The sequence below is a fragment of the Rhyacophila brunnea genome, unplaced genomic scaffold (assembly GCF_057557595.1).
Source record: "Rhyacophila brunnea isolate RB1 unplaced genomic scaffold, BYU_Rbru_1.0 scaffold_10, whole genome shotgun sequence".
Classification (NCBI taxonomy): domain Eukaryota; kingdom Metazoa; phylum Arthropoda; class Insecta; order Trichoptera; family Rhyacophilidae; genus Rhyacophila; species Rhyacophila brunnea.
In genome coordinates, this window is record NW_028232752.1 from 43,634,730 (window position 1) to 43,650,875 (window position 16,146).

General features: G+C 28.9%; 1 protein-coding gene across 1 annotated transcript in view; it reads right to left on the reverse strand.

Moving 5' to 3' along the window:
- Window positions 1–15,847, reverse strand: part of LOC147079244 (tachykinin-like peptides receptor 86C) — a 63,283-nt gene extending 47,436 nt beyond the window's left edge. Inside the window, exons 1-2 of the mRNA XM_085949193.1 lie at window positions 15,751–15,847; window positions 2,822–2,933 (exon numbers count right to left, since the gene is read on the reverse strand). Of these exons, the coding sequence (XP_085805319.1) occupies window positions 2,822–2,933; window positions 15,751–15,847 (209 nt within the window). The remainder of the gene's footprint in view (window positions 1–2,821; window positions 2,934–15,750) is intronic.
- Window positions 15,848–16,146: the final 299 nt, after the last annotated feature.

Here is a 16,146-nt window from a genome sequence, read left to right on the forward strand (position 1 = left end):
AACAATATTCAGCCCAATCGATTTAACCCATAGATGATTAATTATTTAATATTAGCCGTGTAGTAAATATTTTTTTTGAATTATTAATAACCATGACCTTGCTGTTTCGTACAAGGTGGTTGTTAGTAATTGTGAACAATCACAAATACCCAGGTTTGTATTGTGTCCTCACCGGGAATCGTACCATGAACTCTCGGGTGGAAGGCCAGCACCTTACGCACTGCACCATGAGAGCCGCCTCATGTAGTGAATATTGGAATTTAGTTTTCATGAAAATTCTTAATATGAATATTTAAATTGCAAATATATAAATTTAAAAAGCCTTAGCAATATGAGCTTTGAAAAAAAAAATAGAAAAATTCTCGACCCGGTAGAAATCAAAGATACATCTTTTGATTGGTTTGTAAAATTCTGTCAATTTTGAAATAGAATATTTCAATTTTTAAATAGGATAGAACTGTTATAATGTTTTCTATGAAAAATGAATAGATATATAAAAAAACATGTTCAGTCTCGGATAAAAAATTAATTAATTACCTAAATATTGATATTCAGCACTTTTTTAAATTTAATAAAATAGGTATATCATTTGGTATTCATTATCAAAATTTATGTTTCACATTATGTAATGTTACATTTATTAGGTATTGTTAATATTGTATATCATTCTGACGACAAAGTCATATATATTCATCATATATATACTTATAGTAATGCAATAATATACTTACTATGTTTGCTGTACATATATAAAATATCTTATATTTAAAATAAATAATTTCTTAGCGGATGCTTCTTTTTAGCATTTTGTATCTAATTATTAATCATACTATTATCTTCAATAATTTTCAACATTTGTTAATATAAATATCACACTAAGGCAGATCAAACCGATGATAATGGTTATTAAATTATAAGGTGTAAGTAAAAAGATTTTTTTTTTGTTTTTATTGTGATAGACGACTAATGCTAAAACACATAATCATCACATCGCTTAATTAAACCCATATGCCATAACAATCGGAATATTCTATAATAAAAACTAATAACCTACAAAAATATTCTGTCAATTACCTGTCATTTCTACCCTCCCAATACCATTAAAATCAAAGATACATGAGAGCAAGATATCCGTGAGGTAACCTAATGTGGTTTTGTCAGATTTTGCTAACTTTCACCATTAGTTTAATGCTCAAAATTTAAATACCAAGTAAAACAACATTGCACACATTTTGCCCGCGGTGTGAACTTATTATGAGATCACGTGCTCTTACGTGACATGGTAGTAATGTATTTCTTTTGTTTGTTTTGACCAATACATCATACCGCAGTAATATATGCAGCATGAGAATAAATTATGGAGCGACATGTGGGGTCAAAGAGAATGTACTTAAAAATGTATTAGTTCCCGTCTTACCTTTTCTATTCTACTGCAACTGGGTTGAGCTTTCATTTGTACATGTTATCTAACTGCATAATATTTTTATCTTTTCAATATTATTTAATTGGTTAGGGAGTTGCTGGGGTAAACGTTTTAAGGTAAACCCCTTTGATTTTTGTTCCCTATAATTTAGATGACAACTGTTTATAGCGTATCAACCATATTTCAATATCTTAGTTTTAAATTTAGTATATTTTTGTGTATGCGATAAATAGACAACAGTGACTCATGGAAATAAATTTACTAGGTAAGTACCTAATTATCATTTTATTTTGTATCCGTTTTTTTTCATAATACCCCTTGCTTTTGTACAGGGTTTTTGTTCTTTTTGTTAGTCACATTATATTGATTTTTTGTTATTGTAGATACTTTATACATAATGAGATAGAGGATGGATAGATTATTCTGGCATTGTGGTCGTAACGGAATTACTTTGGAACGTTAGTGTCATTTAAAAGTAACGGTATCAATGCCACAAGAATCTAACACTATATAACCTCGTAGTCAACATTTATAATAAGTGAACGTAATAAAAAATATTAATAAGTACCTACATATAATATAGCAAATAAATTATTATGATGTTGACAAAGATACTTGAAAATAAACAGAGCTAAAAAAATCTGTTCAATAAAAAAAATAAAAACAAAAAAACTATCGATTTATTAAAAAAAAATATTGGTACTCGTACCTATGTACTTTACAGTTGTCATTTACAATTATATAAAAGAGACCGAAGATGGTGAAAAAAACATTGTTTTATTGAGACGGATTAATTAAAGTGGTGATATTATTGATGATTGGGAAACCATGAATTAGATAAAGGGTTCTAAGCCGCGGACCCTAGGACGCTTGTGCGCCTCCGGCAAAGTATTAAATAACGAAAAAAAATATTTTTTAATAAAATTATTTATTGAAATTGCAACAAAATAACCATATTTTTGTTATTTTACGAATAAGTTTAAATTCCACTGTCAGTGAGTTGACGGTTACATATGCTAATATTGTGCAATATTGTTCAGAAATATAGTTTTCTTGCTGGCAACCCCGTTCTGTCTAAATTTTAGTGTTGCACCAATACGTGTTGTCACTGTGGTTGATTTTTTATCGAAAATATTTTAGCCCAAAATGAGTTATCCGAGTAAAAAAAATAACAAACGTATCAATTAAACACTTTGTAATAAGACTACTTAGTCTTAGATGAATAACCACAGTAAAAGAACAGAAAAATCCACAAACAATACATTAAAGTATATTATAACTCTACACTTTTAAAAAGACAGGTTAATACGAAGAATTTCTGCCAGATATTGTATTGAGTAGTTTTTTTAATACAAAATAATTTTATACTTAGTATTTTAATTAATATTTTTTACTGACCTGTGAAGCATGTATATGAAGTTAAAAAGACAGTTCAGAACAGCCATGAGGAGATCAGCAACACTCAAGTTCACTAGAAAATAGTTGGTGACAGATCGCATTCGCCGATGAGCTGAAAAAAAATACATTATAAATGTCATTAAGTACATATTATTTACTAACTAACTAAGTTACGTATTATGTTATTATTAAAATAACGGCCTATATCGTCGTGGGTCCCAGGTTCGAATCCTGGGTCTGGCAAGCACACATACTGTTTTTCAATTTATGTATGAGTCAGAGTATGGACCTAATAGGCTGAGTAAGTGGCTAACATCCATTTTTTGTAAAAACGTAATTTGTTAATACAAACCTCCACTCGGTGGAGGCCTATATGGTCCTATTAGGATCGGACATGGTCGGAATACTGAAAATGATTGTATAAAATATGTTGCATTATTAAAATATTCTGAATGGATGTGGGTAATGTCAGTCATAATGATAAATTTTATTATACTGCATCTGCCAGGATTCGATTCTTTTCACCTCTAGACCAGACGCCCATAGAAGATCCATATGCAAAAAATTAAGACTTTTGATATACGTTCTAGAAGTCACAAGGATCGATAATATCGATGTTTCTATGTAATCAAACGTTTGTACATTAACCAATATGTTCAATGTGCTCTGTAAACTATAAACACATTAGTTACGAGTATTCAATGCATGTTTATTTCCTCGTATACATTTTATTATATTCTACCTATAACTTCTAAAATTAAGAAACACTACTAAATACTTTGTCAAAAAATTTACAGTTACAAGAATTAATTGAAAATGCTAAATAAATTTTTGTAGTATCTACCTACTATTTTCATTATTTCAAAGAATCTATCATCTTACTACCATTCTATTGGCATAGTAAAAAGATATCGCATGTTTAATAAATTGTTTTCACATTTTTTTTATTCATAAAATTATATGGCAACAACGATATTATTAAGCCCCATGACAGAATGCAGTCATAATATTTTGGATACGGATCTCCTTTCGGCGCATGGTATAGTCAAACTTAACAGATAGGAATCATGCTAAAATGCGCTTGATAGGTGTACAGAAGAACAATGGAATAGACTAAACGTTAATGACTGATGGCAACAGGATTAAAATGGTTAAAAAAAAGAAACTAGAGTAAGATAATATAGTTGATAAAAATTGTGTTATTCTTATTAAATTACGTTAAAAAAATTTCACGTTTGTAAGAATACAAGAATAGTGTGTATGATATTATTTATCTAAATAATATTATTTTCATATGGTATAAGCGTTCACTGGCATGAATATTAAGTTACTTAAAATAAAATATTTCACACTTATTTACTTATTTCATATAAGAATTTAATAACAATCAAAAGCATCCCATCAAAGACACCCCCCACCCTGCATACTCTGTAGTCATTATTGAATAAACATTTACTGCCTAAGTTTAGTTATTGTTGGGTTGATCTGAAGATGGATTTATTTAGAAGCCGGAAAATCCAAATCTTTTTAATAAAGTAATACAACATAATTGCTAGTTGAATTATTAAAGAAATTTTTATAAAACAGGAAAAAAGTGAAATAAATGAATGGAAAATATTTCAGATTTTTATTTAAAATTTAAAAAAACACGTTCATAAATTATCCTTATCATTAAAAAAATAAAATACGACTTAGAAAGACCTTTGTCCAGCATGTTTTTATTATCCTGTATAATAAATTGTGTGGCATTAGGATACGAGTAATGCCAGAATAAAGCATAATAGCATAGCGTTTATTCTGCTTATATTTACATCTTCTTCAAAACAATATTTTTTCTCATTTCAAAAAGATGATTACGGCACTTTTATGAGCATTATTTTTTACTAAAAAAACTTTGTGGAAAATAAGTTTGGCAGAAAATATTCTATTTAGGTAGGTAAATGATAAAACTATTTTCAGATAAAGCTCCAATTCGTATAACAAATATATTATACCATTTTACATATTGTACTTCATTTAAATATACATAAAATTCAATATTATTTTATAATAAATACTTTGTACGACAAGATTTGTATGATGCAAATAAATAAATAAACCACTTAAATGACTTGAGAATACAACCTACTGATATAAATTGGAGTTATTATTTAAATCAATATTTAAATCTTATTGAATGGGCTATTGATTCATCTTAGATTCAAGAAAATTAATACTTATAAAGAATGCTATCTAAAGTAAATTACCTACCTGTTTTCCTATAATTTTTTTGTTGAGATTTTTTAAATTGATTTATTTTCAACATTAAAGAATCAAATATTTATAGATTTGATTTATAACTAATACCGTATTGACTAAATAAGTTATATTTCATCGTTAAAATGTAGTATTATACATTGTTTGAATTATAAAAGATTGTTGATTATTAATCCATCTATCAATGTGATACTCAGTTGTATACAATGTTAAAACACACCTTAAAGCCCATGGCCTAAGTTTGTAGCCTGAATTTAGGGTTGTCGAAATCAAAAGAAAAAAAGGTCTCGGTACAGGATCGAAATAAAGTATTGCTACTGGTATTAGTATAATAAGAAGAGTATTTTGTAATATTATTATTGTATCAAAAGTAAAATATATTATTATAAGTATCTATAATTGTAATTGTCAAGTAATAATTATCATTGTATACGAGAGGTTTTTTTTAATTGCAAGATTGAAGAAATCATCGGTATTGAAATATTTGAAAACCAGCGTAAAATTGTTTCTCAATAATTATGTCGAAAGAAATAATATTCGTATCATAAGAAAAGAAAAAATGTCGTAGTATAGACATTTTTCTGACATCCTTAGTTGCGTGAGCTCACTTTACGAGGTAACATATTATTACCGTTAGTAATCAACACACCTTTTTAAAAATAATACAATATAATGACTACTTAATAAACGGTTAAGCTTAATGTAAATATTGACGTTTCTGAAAAAATCGCTGTAGGTACCAACCAATCTACTTAATATGATTAGATGTCAAGCAAGCATACAGATATTAATATATGTTCATTATCGATTCTTACATCTTATCTAGAATATATAAATAGTGCAAGGCTCATTTTGGCCAAAGCGTTATATGTGAGATCTTACAACTTGTGCATACTACAACGCCAGGCCGTCGGAATTTGACCCTATTATACAGAATTTAGAAAACAGGCGGTGCGGTATGGTTATGCGAGATTTAGAGGGGGATAGACGCATACAAACGCAATCATATACGGAATCAATGGGTGCGCGGGCTTAGGATCAATCAATTAAATTCAGTCAGAGTAGAGACGAGCATAATATAACAACAACAATTACAAGCAGTGATGTCCTTATGCAAAGTGCCGCCATTTATTAAGCAAATTTAGAATACCGTCCCATTTAGTTTTTATTTTAAATTGTCTGAAAATCGTTCGGTACCTATTTACCTATAATATTAATTATTTTTGGCTATCCTAAGCAGATATATTATACCTTCACCAAAATCATTAAATTGACATACATATTATCATCTACTGAAAATTAGAGCATTTCCACGAAATTTATTCTCAAGCAGTGATGACTTTAGGTAGGTGGACGTCTGTAGCACTGACAGGTTTTGAGGCACTCTTCTGTATATTTTACATGTGGGATAAGCCGCCATTACAATATCTGATGCCGGGTCCACACCGAAAACAAGTCGCGCGACAACTCATTAAATTTTACGATAAGCATGATAATTATCGTAAAATTTCTTAAGCAATTATGATAATTATCGTAAAATTTAACGAGTTGTCGCGCGACTTGTTGCCGGTGTGGCCGCACTTTTATACAATGGATATTACAATAGAATGATAGTTATGTTGTTAAGATGTGTATGCTTCAATTATGTTTATACCAATATGTTGATAGGTACTCTCAAACATTGTAATATTTGTATTTGTTCCTTTATTTGTCACCCTATGACTATTTTACTAAGTAGATATATGCAACGCATGACCTGCCTATCTCTACGGGACATCGTTAACTCAAAAGTTAAAATAAGAACAAAGTACATGATTTAAGGATACTATTAAGTTGTGTTGAATACCGTGGGAGTCCAATACTGAAGGAAAGTAGGTAAAGACAGACTTGAAGGTAAGCAAATGTTGGAAAATGTCAAAACCGATTTCGGCTTGTAGCATCCGGTAGTGAATGAATTTAACAAATCGCATTATTATTTTGACACAGGCGTTCTTACCATTACGTGAATGTTCTTTTATCATGTCGTTTACTCATCATATAGGTATGTTATGAGTATATAAATGACGCAAAATAAATGCTCAAGAACAACACAATAAACTCTCGTTGATTCTAAAACACCCGACAGTAGCAATACCTGTAATATTGTTTAGGAGAAAGATAAAACTGCAATGTTATATTTATTGCCTCAAACAATTTTTATTGAATGAATCTACTTAGTTATTGTCAAAAAAGTATGACTTTAAGTACATGTTGTTTAATAAATTCATGTGATAGGATATAGGTATTTAAATCACTTGCTAAACATGCTTTATATGTGTTGATATATAGCCGTCTAATATAATAACATAACTAAATATTATAAGTATATAAGAATATTATTAATACGTTTAACTACGGCACTGGCTGTCCGCCAATGCTAAATACTAATTAATACTAATTACAGTTAAATGTTCACTTGAGTGTCCGGCGTGACATCAGTGTATAATCGAAGGTCTATTGTAACGGTCGCATAATCAATGTAATCTATTACTCTGTACATTATTATTCATGATGATGATAATAATAAAGTTAATCATATGAAGAAAACCATGTTCATAATTTAACATCCTCTAAACGATCCATTATTCCCAACAATATGTTTTTATTTTTTATATGTTTTTCTCAAAACCCTTTTTTATGTCTCAAATTTTAACTTATTTTATACTTTTTTTTTCTATTCCAATGTCTTAAGATGAAGTTCAGTACTAAGGTAGTTTTAGTAATGGTAATGACTAGGGAATCCAATCCCGAGCCAAAATTCTGATCCCGGGATTTCGGGATTACAATTTGACAATCCCGGGATCCCGGGACTGGTCCCGGGATTGGGATTTTTTTCCATTGTTAATATAAAATTTTTATATTTACAAATAACATTGATAAAATTGGTCAAAAATAAATCTAGTATAATTTATACTATTTAAGACATTTATTGTTAATATTGTATACGTTAAATCTTGGAAATACAAAAGTTTAATGGAGTAAATAATATTGTAATATAAATAATAATGTGAATTTAATATGAGATTGCTATTTCTGATAGTAAAGACATAATGAATAGATCAGCGAGATTTAAAATAGTAAAGCAAAAATAATCATGGCGTACTTATGGCCTTTCCGCTTCATAAATCTAATTAGTCAGCCAAATATGAAACTGCCGTAAAACGTATGATATCATGGTGGAATTACTTTGTTAAAAGTGCGAAGCATTGTTTTTTTTACCAATCTTTCTCATTTTTAATAATCTATGTGAAAAAATAAAATGAATCGGCAACCTACACATCAAACTTCATTCAAACTCATTTTATTTCTAATATAGTTATTTTGTATTAAAAGTATTTTTTCTGTTATATTTTCCATAAAAATTGATAAAAAAATCAATCCCGAAATCCCGGGATTATGTTTATCAATCCCGGGATTCATAGGTATCGAAAATAGCTCGGGATCCCGGGATCCCGGGATTCGGGATCCCGGGATTGGATTCCCTAGTAATGACAGAATATGAAGCAAGCACTTTAAAATTGTCTGATATTTTTATGTGTATTAGGTAACTCCATAAAACATATGAATAAAATAAGATTTTTTAAATTCAAATAATTTGCTTACATATACAAAAGTCTTTACAGTATATTGTTTATTCATTTCACAACTTAGGTTCCGATTTAATTGTATTTATAAGTATTTGTATCACTAAAATGTCGTTGTATTATACTTCTTTCGATTATCGTAAAAACTATGATAACAAATATTCATTATTTAGACGTATTTAGTAGCAATGGACTCTCCTTTAAGCGTATAAATTAAAATGTTTGCTTCTTGAAAATGAATCAATTTTAATTTGAATAATATATTTATTATAAAATGGCTGAACTCTGAAATATGCAAAAACGCATTTCACACATTTTCTTCTTGGTTAAGCATTGAATAAAATATCTGTCGATATTGACAAAATTCAAAAGTATTTGACACGTGTCGTTTTCTGTTAGTCAGATTTATTTAAAATAAAAAGCAAGATAAACGAATACAGATTAATAAGAAAAAACACAACGTCAAAACCAGCTTATTTTTTCTATAATATTGAAATAACGAGAATATGGGAAAATATTATATCGTCCGGATTTTTGTTATTTACGTAGGTACTGTAAAGTTAAATAGTTTTATTGAGTCTTATGGTTATATCATTTTTATTTTCATATAACGTAAGTCACCGATTGAGAAAATAAATAAGTATGTGTATACTATATATTTAAAAAATAAATTAATTATATTGACTGGTTTACTTTACTATTAGAAAGTCGTAATTACTATTACAAAAATATTAACGTCATTATTTGTAATTTTTACGTAAACCACTTTGTATTCAACAAACAACACAAGTAATTTAATTGGGAATATAGAATGCATTATTAAAAATATGGAATTTTGAGAACTTCGAATTCTTATTATTAGATATTAGTAATACTATCATCATAACGCGGGTGAATCAATGTATTATTATAATTATTAGGTAATCATGGTTGATATATTGACTTTTGTTTGAAATTCGTGTTGTTTTCGCAAGACGCGCTATCCACCAGCAAAGGTGACCTATCTTAGACCTAGGCGCTTTCACATTCTTATAATATGAAATGAGGTTAGATGCTCTACAACCATGTTAACAGGAATAGGCATCCGATATAAAAATGTAGCTTTCCCATCTTTTTTTTTCATCATACAAACCTTAAATAAAGTAGTCATTATCAATGTAGGTATGTAACCCATGAATCGAAATCATGACGAGTTTTTAGCCCTAAATTAACTTAATGTCAGAGTATTACAGTACATAATGTATTTAAAAAAATAATGGTAGAAAATTCATTCATTACTTGATAATCATAATAATTTATAAAATGAGTTTATTTTTTGGTATTTACCACATATAAAAATCTCTATAATATTATGTGAAGTCAAGTGATTATATTACGAGTATTATATTGTATCAAAGGTTTTCTTATTTTTTTTTTGATAAAATTAATTTTATAATATACCTTACCATCCGGTTTTAATGGATTGAAATTTCAGGATAAACGATTTGAGTTATAGTAGTGACATTGGGTCTTGATTTTTTTGGTTGAAAAAAGAAATATTGAAAGTATATCGGTATAATGGTTTTATTGAATCGATGCTGTTTCAAATTTATTATAGTCAAGACTGCTCATGTTTAAAAATAATGAACGGAAGTCAAATTTTATATTATGTGGGACGTAGGTACATATTGCTGAGTATATTACGTACATAATTGGAAATATTTTTTTGTATGCTTATGTAAACTCAAATATTAATTCAGTATTGTACACATAATATTACAATTCCTTTCAAAAAGTTTAATTTAATTTATTATAACCAATCTGAAATAATTTGTGAGTAATTTTATAAATTACTTGTACCTTTGGTGAGGTCAATACCCTACCACCTACATGACTTGGCAGGAAACCAATAATTTATAATTACAATGTATCTTGCAACATAATAATGTTGAAATAGCAGAACAAGCGATTTATGTGAATCAATCAATTTTTAACAGAAAGCTTATTTAGAAAAATAATTCAATAATTATATTAATCAATTATTTATAATGTAACACACGATTTATCATGATATGCACAAAATTGTTTATATGAAAATCAATCGTGCCTAATAATAAAAAAGTGCTTAATTGTCCAAAATTAAAATCAATTATTTATAATTTACAAACAAGCTATGCATTACACAACAAAACATGATTATCAAAATATTCAAGTAGTGATAACAGCATTTTCTATTGTATCGAATCACTATAAAAACACCCAGTACATGAAAACAATATTGTCAGTCAGTTATCAACGATTTAACCGTAAGGTCATCGTTCAACTTCGCCTGGTCGGCTTCGCAATTCACAAGAACTCATACACGTGATTTCACTCAGCTAAATTATAAATCTGTAAACTTACCTGTAATAATTAAATTGATATTTATTTGGAAGGAGATAATAAAACCAGGGTTCATTTCATTCACGCATCACTCTTCTTATTATTGGAGTCAAACAAACCTACCCTGCCTGTTCCTTATTCCATCTCACTTCCTCATACCTAAATCAAATTTGATATTTTCATCAATTGTAGTAATTTAATTTCTATATCCGCTTTTAAATAATATGTTTGTGATGTGTATAATAATATAATATATACCTGCGATCTTTAACAACGTTAGGACAAGTGCAACATTTCCAACTTGAGGATACAGTTTACCGAAATTTAGTAACCTCTTTTGTTTGGTCAATTAAAACTGTTAAAATAGGAATAGTATTATTTTACAAAATATAACATTGTGTGTTGTCAATGTGTAAAAATGTATAACTATTTCTTTTATTAATCGAGCCTTGATTTAAAACACAAAATCTGATAGCTATACATAACGCAATTTGATAAGAATCTCATGTAAAACTACTACGAATAGTTGATTTCTTCGTAATTGATTAATTTGTTAATCACATTGGCGAGGAATCCAGTAGTTACTGATTCAAGTCTCGTCAAGAAACAAAATTAAATAATTAATTGGTTCAGTACGTGGAATCAGGAATCATAGCTACAGTTATATTTTTCAGAAGGTATGGAAAATTCGCTAAATCGTTGGATTAAGTATGTTTGGTTTCTCAGATAAATTTATTTTTCTTGCTTTTTACCAAACACCATTAATACTATTAATAGTCATAACCAGGACTTTTTTTTAACAAAGGTGCCGGAACTCACTTCTTGCCAAACATCTTACCTACTAAAGAAAACTATATTCAAATATCATTTAAAGCCACTTTTCCTATGCCACGAAGCGCATAAAAAATTAAACAAACAAACATATACAAAATAAACAACTAAAGTTGTAAAAAATAAAATTGTACAAACATAATATACCTATTTGAATAAAAGTATATAGTGATTTCCATGCCCCCCACATCCTGAAGCGGGCCACTAGTCCAGGATCTTTGGCGGGCCCCCTATTTTCAAATGGTTTACGAGGTAAAATTAAGAGTATTCAGTGTATCAACACAAATTAACAAAAAAATGCAATTACACAACCACATATTTTAAAACGTTAATAAGCCTGTAGGAAATTAGCGCCCCAGGCGATTTTTTTTACGATTACAGCAAGTTTCTGATGTGCTTTTATTTCACTTATCTAGTCAATTCTCCAGGCTAGAGCCCTGTCACCCCCCCCCCTTGTGGGGCCATGATGATTTCTAAAGATCAGTCCAATTTTCGTCTGGCAAATCTCTTTTCTTAGTGTAAGAGTTTATGGCCGAATGTCTTCCACTGAACAAAAGTCCCGAAACTGTTTTGGTCTTCAACGAAGCTCTTATTGGGGTAATAATTAGATTCATCATTAGGTAAAAGAATTCAGTGCATAATATATCAAACGCGATAGTTTTTCAGATACCTCTGTATTTTCATATGAGATGATTCAAGAAAATTAACTTGTATTGTGTAAGCGCAAACATTTTTCCGTCTAATTGATTTTGAAACGTTAAAAATACCATGAAAAAAGGTGCCGAAATGCCGTTCCACCGCGTTACATTACAAAAAAGCCCTGGTTATAACCATGTTGACTGCCGTACTTTATTACAGTTTATATTTTGTTCATTTTATATTTGTCTGACGCATTATGCAGTTTCTTAAACAAATTGTTCGGCACAGATCCAATAACCTAAAACGACTGTGGGTTTTGAGTAGCCTCTTGTAAAGGGGAGGCAGAGAAAGAACATCGATACGTTAGAGCGACCAAGTGAAGTAGCTGACTGGAGACAGCCTTCACTCTGCCCTAAGAAAAACAGAGAATCGAGAGAGGTGAAAAGCCTTGATCACTCAGAAGATGATGAAACTCCAAGGTGAACCAAGAAGAAGAAGATATTTTGTTCTCGAGAAAGTAGACTGCAAATAATAAAATAATTGCGTATCAGAAAAGAAAACACGTGTTCTTTCTGATGTTTTTTCCATCATAATATTATATTAATTGTTTCATAATATGCCATATCATTTAGTCCTTTTAGTTGAAGATTTAAGTTTTATTATAAATTCATTACAACGATTCGTTTCAGTACAAGATCCATAATTATTAAGAAATATACCATAATAATACACGTAGCTACTAGTATGTTCCTCAAAGAAAGCAGACAGTTTTTATGGTCTGGCAGTTGAAAACAGCTGATTTATATGACATATTCAATAAAAACAATAATGAATTCTAAAACTTTATACCATGAAACTTTGAGTGGGGTATCTTATAAGTTAAGTAAAGTTTTTGTAGTATACTGCATAAACAGTTCACGAATTGGATTTTCTACTCAATTCAGTAGAATTGAAGTACGGCCGTGTTCGCTTATCCAGTTCTGTATGACTTTTCGCGAAGCCTTATTAATTTTGCGGATACCTGGAATAATTAAATAGGAAAATATCTGGTAGAATAGTGGTGTAAGTATAAAAAAATATTTTTGATGTCTTCGTATTATAGGTAATTTTTATGATATATTTCATAGAATATTAATTTAGCATATTATTAATATTCTAAGAAAGATACCTTCACCCAGATACTACCTAACTTGTTTTAAATTTATCAGTTTTGCGTGATTTACTTTTTAATATTGAATCCTAATAATTATATGAAGTGTTGATACTAAAAACAATGACTACTGAAGACATAAAAATGATTTATGATAACTGAAGATAAATCAAATTTATTATTCTTTTCCAGTATGTTAGAAAGGGGTGATTGTATAGTTATAGACTCTAAACTCTTGTAATATGTATTAAAATAAAGGCTTTTGAAATGTGGATTGCACACATATGTACACTCCTTCATGGTAACAAAAAAAAAAAATAACAATGCAGTACCAATTCAAAATAATGGTTCTATAAACTCAACCAAATGTAAGATAACTTTACCCAACATAACTTAACCTAACCTAATCATATTTTTTCTTTATAATTAAACATTTTTTGAATTATGTAACTATATCGTTCAAAACGAGAAATATTTACTTACTGCTAAAGAGTAAAGTCAAGGAAGAAAAAATATGTTTTGACACTTTTGACTGAATAATCTATGTCGGTGTTTCGATTAAAATAGAGTCATTTTTTACAGCTGCGATGAATAATACAACATGATATAAAAAAAATATTGTCAATATTTGTTTATAAGATAGCATATGAACAAGAAGGTACCTAATAGAATATAATTTACTGAATATTCAAATACTTGGCGTGGAGGATAAATAAATAAAATTGTAAAACACATTTTCCTACCTATTATCTACTTAATCTACAAAATTGATGGATTTAAAATACAAATTTGTCAATAAATAGAATTTTATTACGTTAATAGATTACACAGAATATATTCCATTATGTTATTAATAAGTACTGCATCGACTATCCAAAAGTGGTTTTAGAATTTTTACAACGAAAAAAGCTTTAAAAGTTTGGTTTACATTTTATTATTATAAAAACGCTTTAATTTTAATATTTTTGGATACTGTGAAATGAAGCCTGACTATCTAAAATAAATATTCACAAACTTTTCATTATAAGACTCATTCTACGGGTAAATTTTCAAAAAGTTTCTGATGAGTATATTGTTAACAAACTTTTTTTAAATTATAATAACACAGATCAATGACAACTTACAAAGTAAAGTTAAAAAGTTATTTTACCATTTTATCGGTTGCGTATCTTATGCATATCTGACTGAGTGAGTGTACGACTATAAGCGATATAATAAATGATCATTTTTACACTTTGAATTATTTTGATTCACCAATATATTGTGTCTAAAACATAAAAGAGAAAAAATTTACGTAATCTAAATAAAAACGACTGGCCTAAAATGGGCATTCACGTTTGTATGAGTATTATTTTGTTAAAATTAATACTATCGACTCAGGGTACCTGATGGCATTTCAAAGGAAATTCAAAATGATTTAAGTTTTGGATTATTCTATTTTAGTATTTCTTTTTAGATCCGGATTTCGTCTCTCGGTATCTAGAGACACTATTCGGACTCACCAATGGCAAATGCACACTGAATCCATCAGTACTAAATACGTACAAAACTTAAATCAATTAAGTAGAATTTTTGTTGCAGCATTATTATTATGTTATTAGAATTTACTGAATTTAATTCATCACTCTATCGTAGTATGTGTCTAATTTAAAAAAAATATTGATTTAAAAAACTGGGTTTTACTTTTTTATTTATATTGATTTAGGTTTGGTATAATATTATGTTTATAATATTATATTTTTAATGAAAAAAATTACAATAAAATTATTTTATTCTCGTATGTATAATATTACAAATTTTCAACATAAATAACCAGAGAAAAAGTATCAATAAGTTACTTAAGTATTATAAGTTAATCCCATGAATAACTTTTGATTTGCTAACTTAATGGATAAAACAGTTACCCTGCATACGATATGTCTATATTTTTCGAATACTACTATTCGACGATAGCTCTTGATTTTTTTTCTATATATTATTTCTGCGACTATTCTCAGTAATGTATATGTATATTCTTGTTGTGTTTTAGTAAATAAAAGAATGATAATATTATTATAATTTATATTTACCAATAACAATCCACATAACGATAGAGTTTCCACTAATAGCGACGAAAAGCATCCCCGTAAAGAGAGCCACCCATGAAGCCTGAGCCCAAGCTGGCATCAAAGCTTGAGACTGCGAAGTAGATACAGTAGCCTTCGGACTCCCCGATGGTATACCAGTGGAGATTATTGATGAAGATGTTGAGCCGGGGCCCCAACTTATTGGTGGAAAAGATGTCCAGGGTGGATGTGGTGTCGTGCCAATCACGAACATGCTTCTGTTGAAGTCCAGCTCCCAGGTTGAAATCAACTGGAAAACAAAAAAAGCTAAAATTAGTAATAAAAAATAATATTACTCTACCATACTTAAAAATATATTTACAAAATAATATTCAAAAGAATATTCTTTTTATTCTTCGG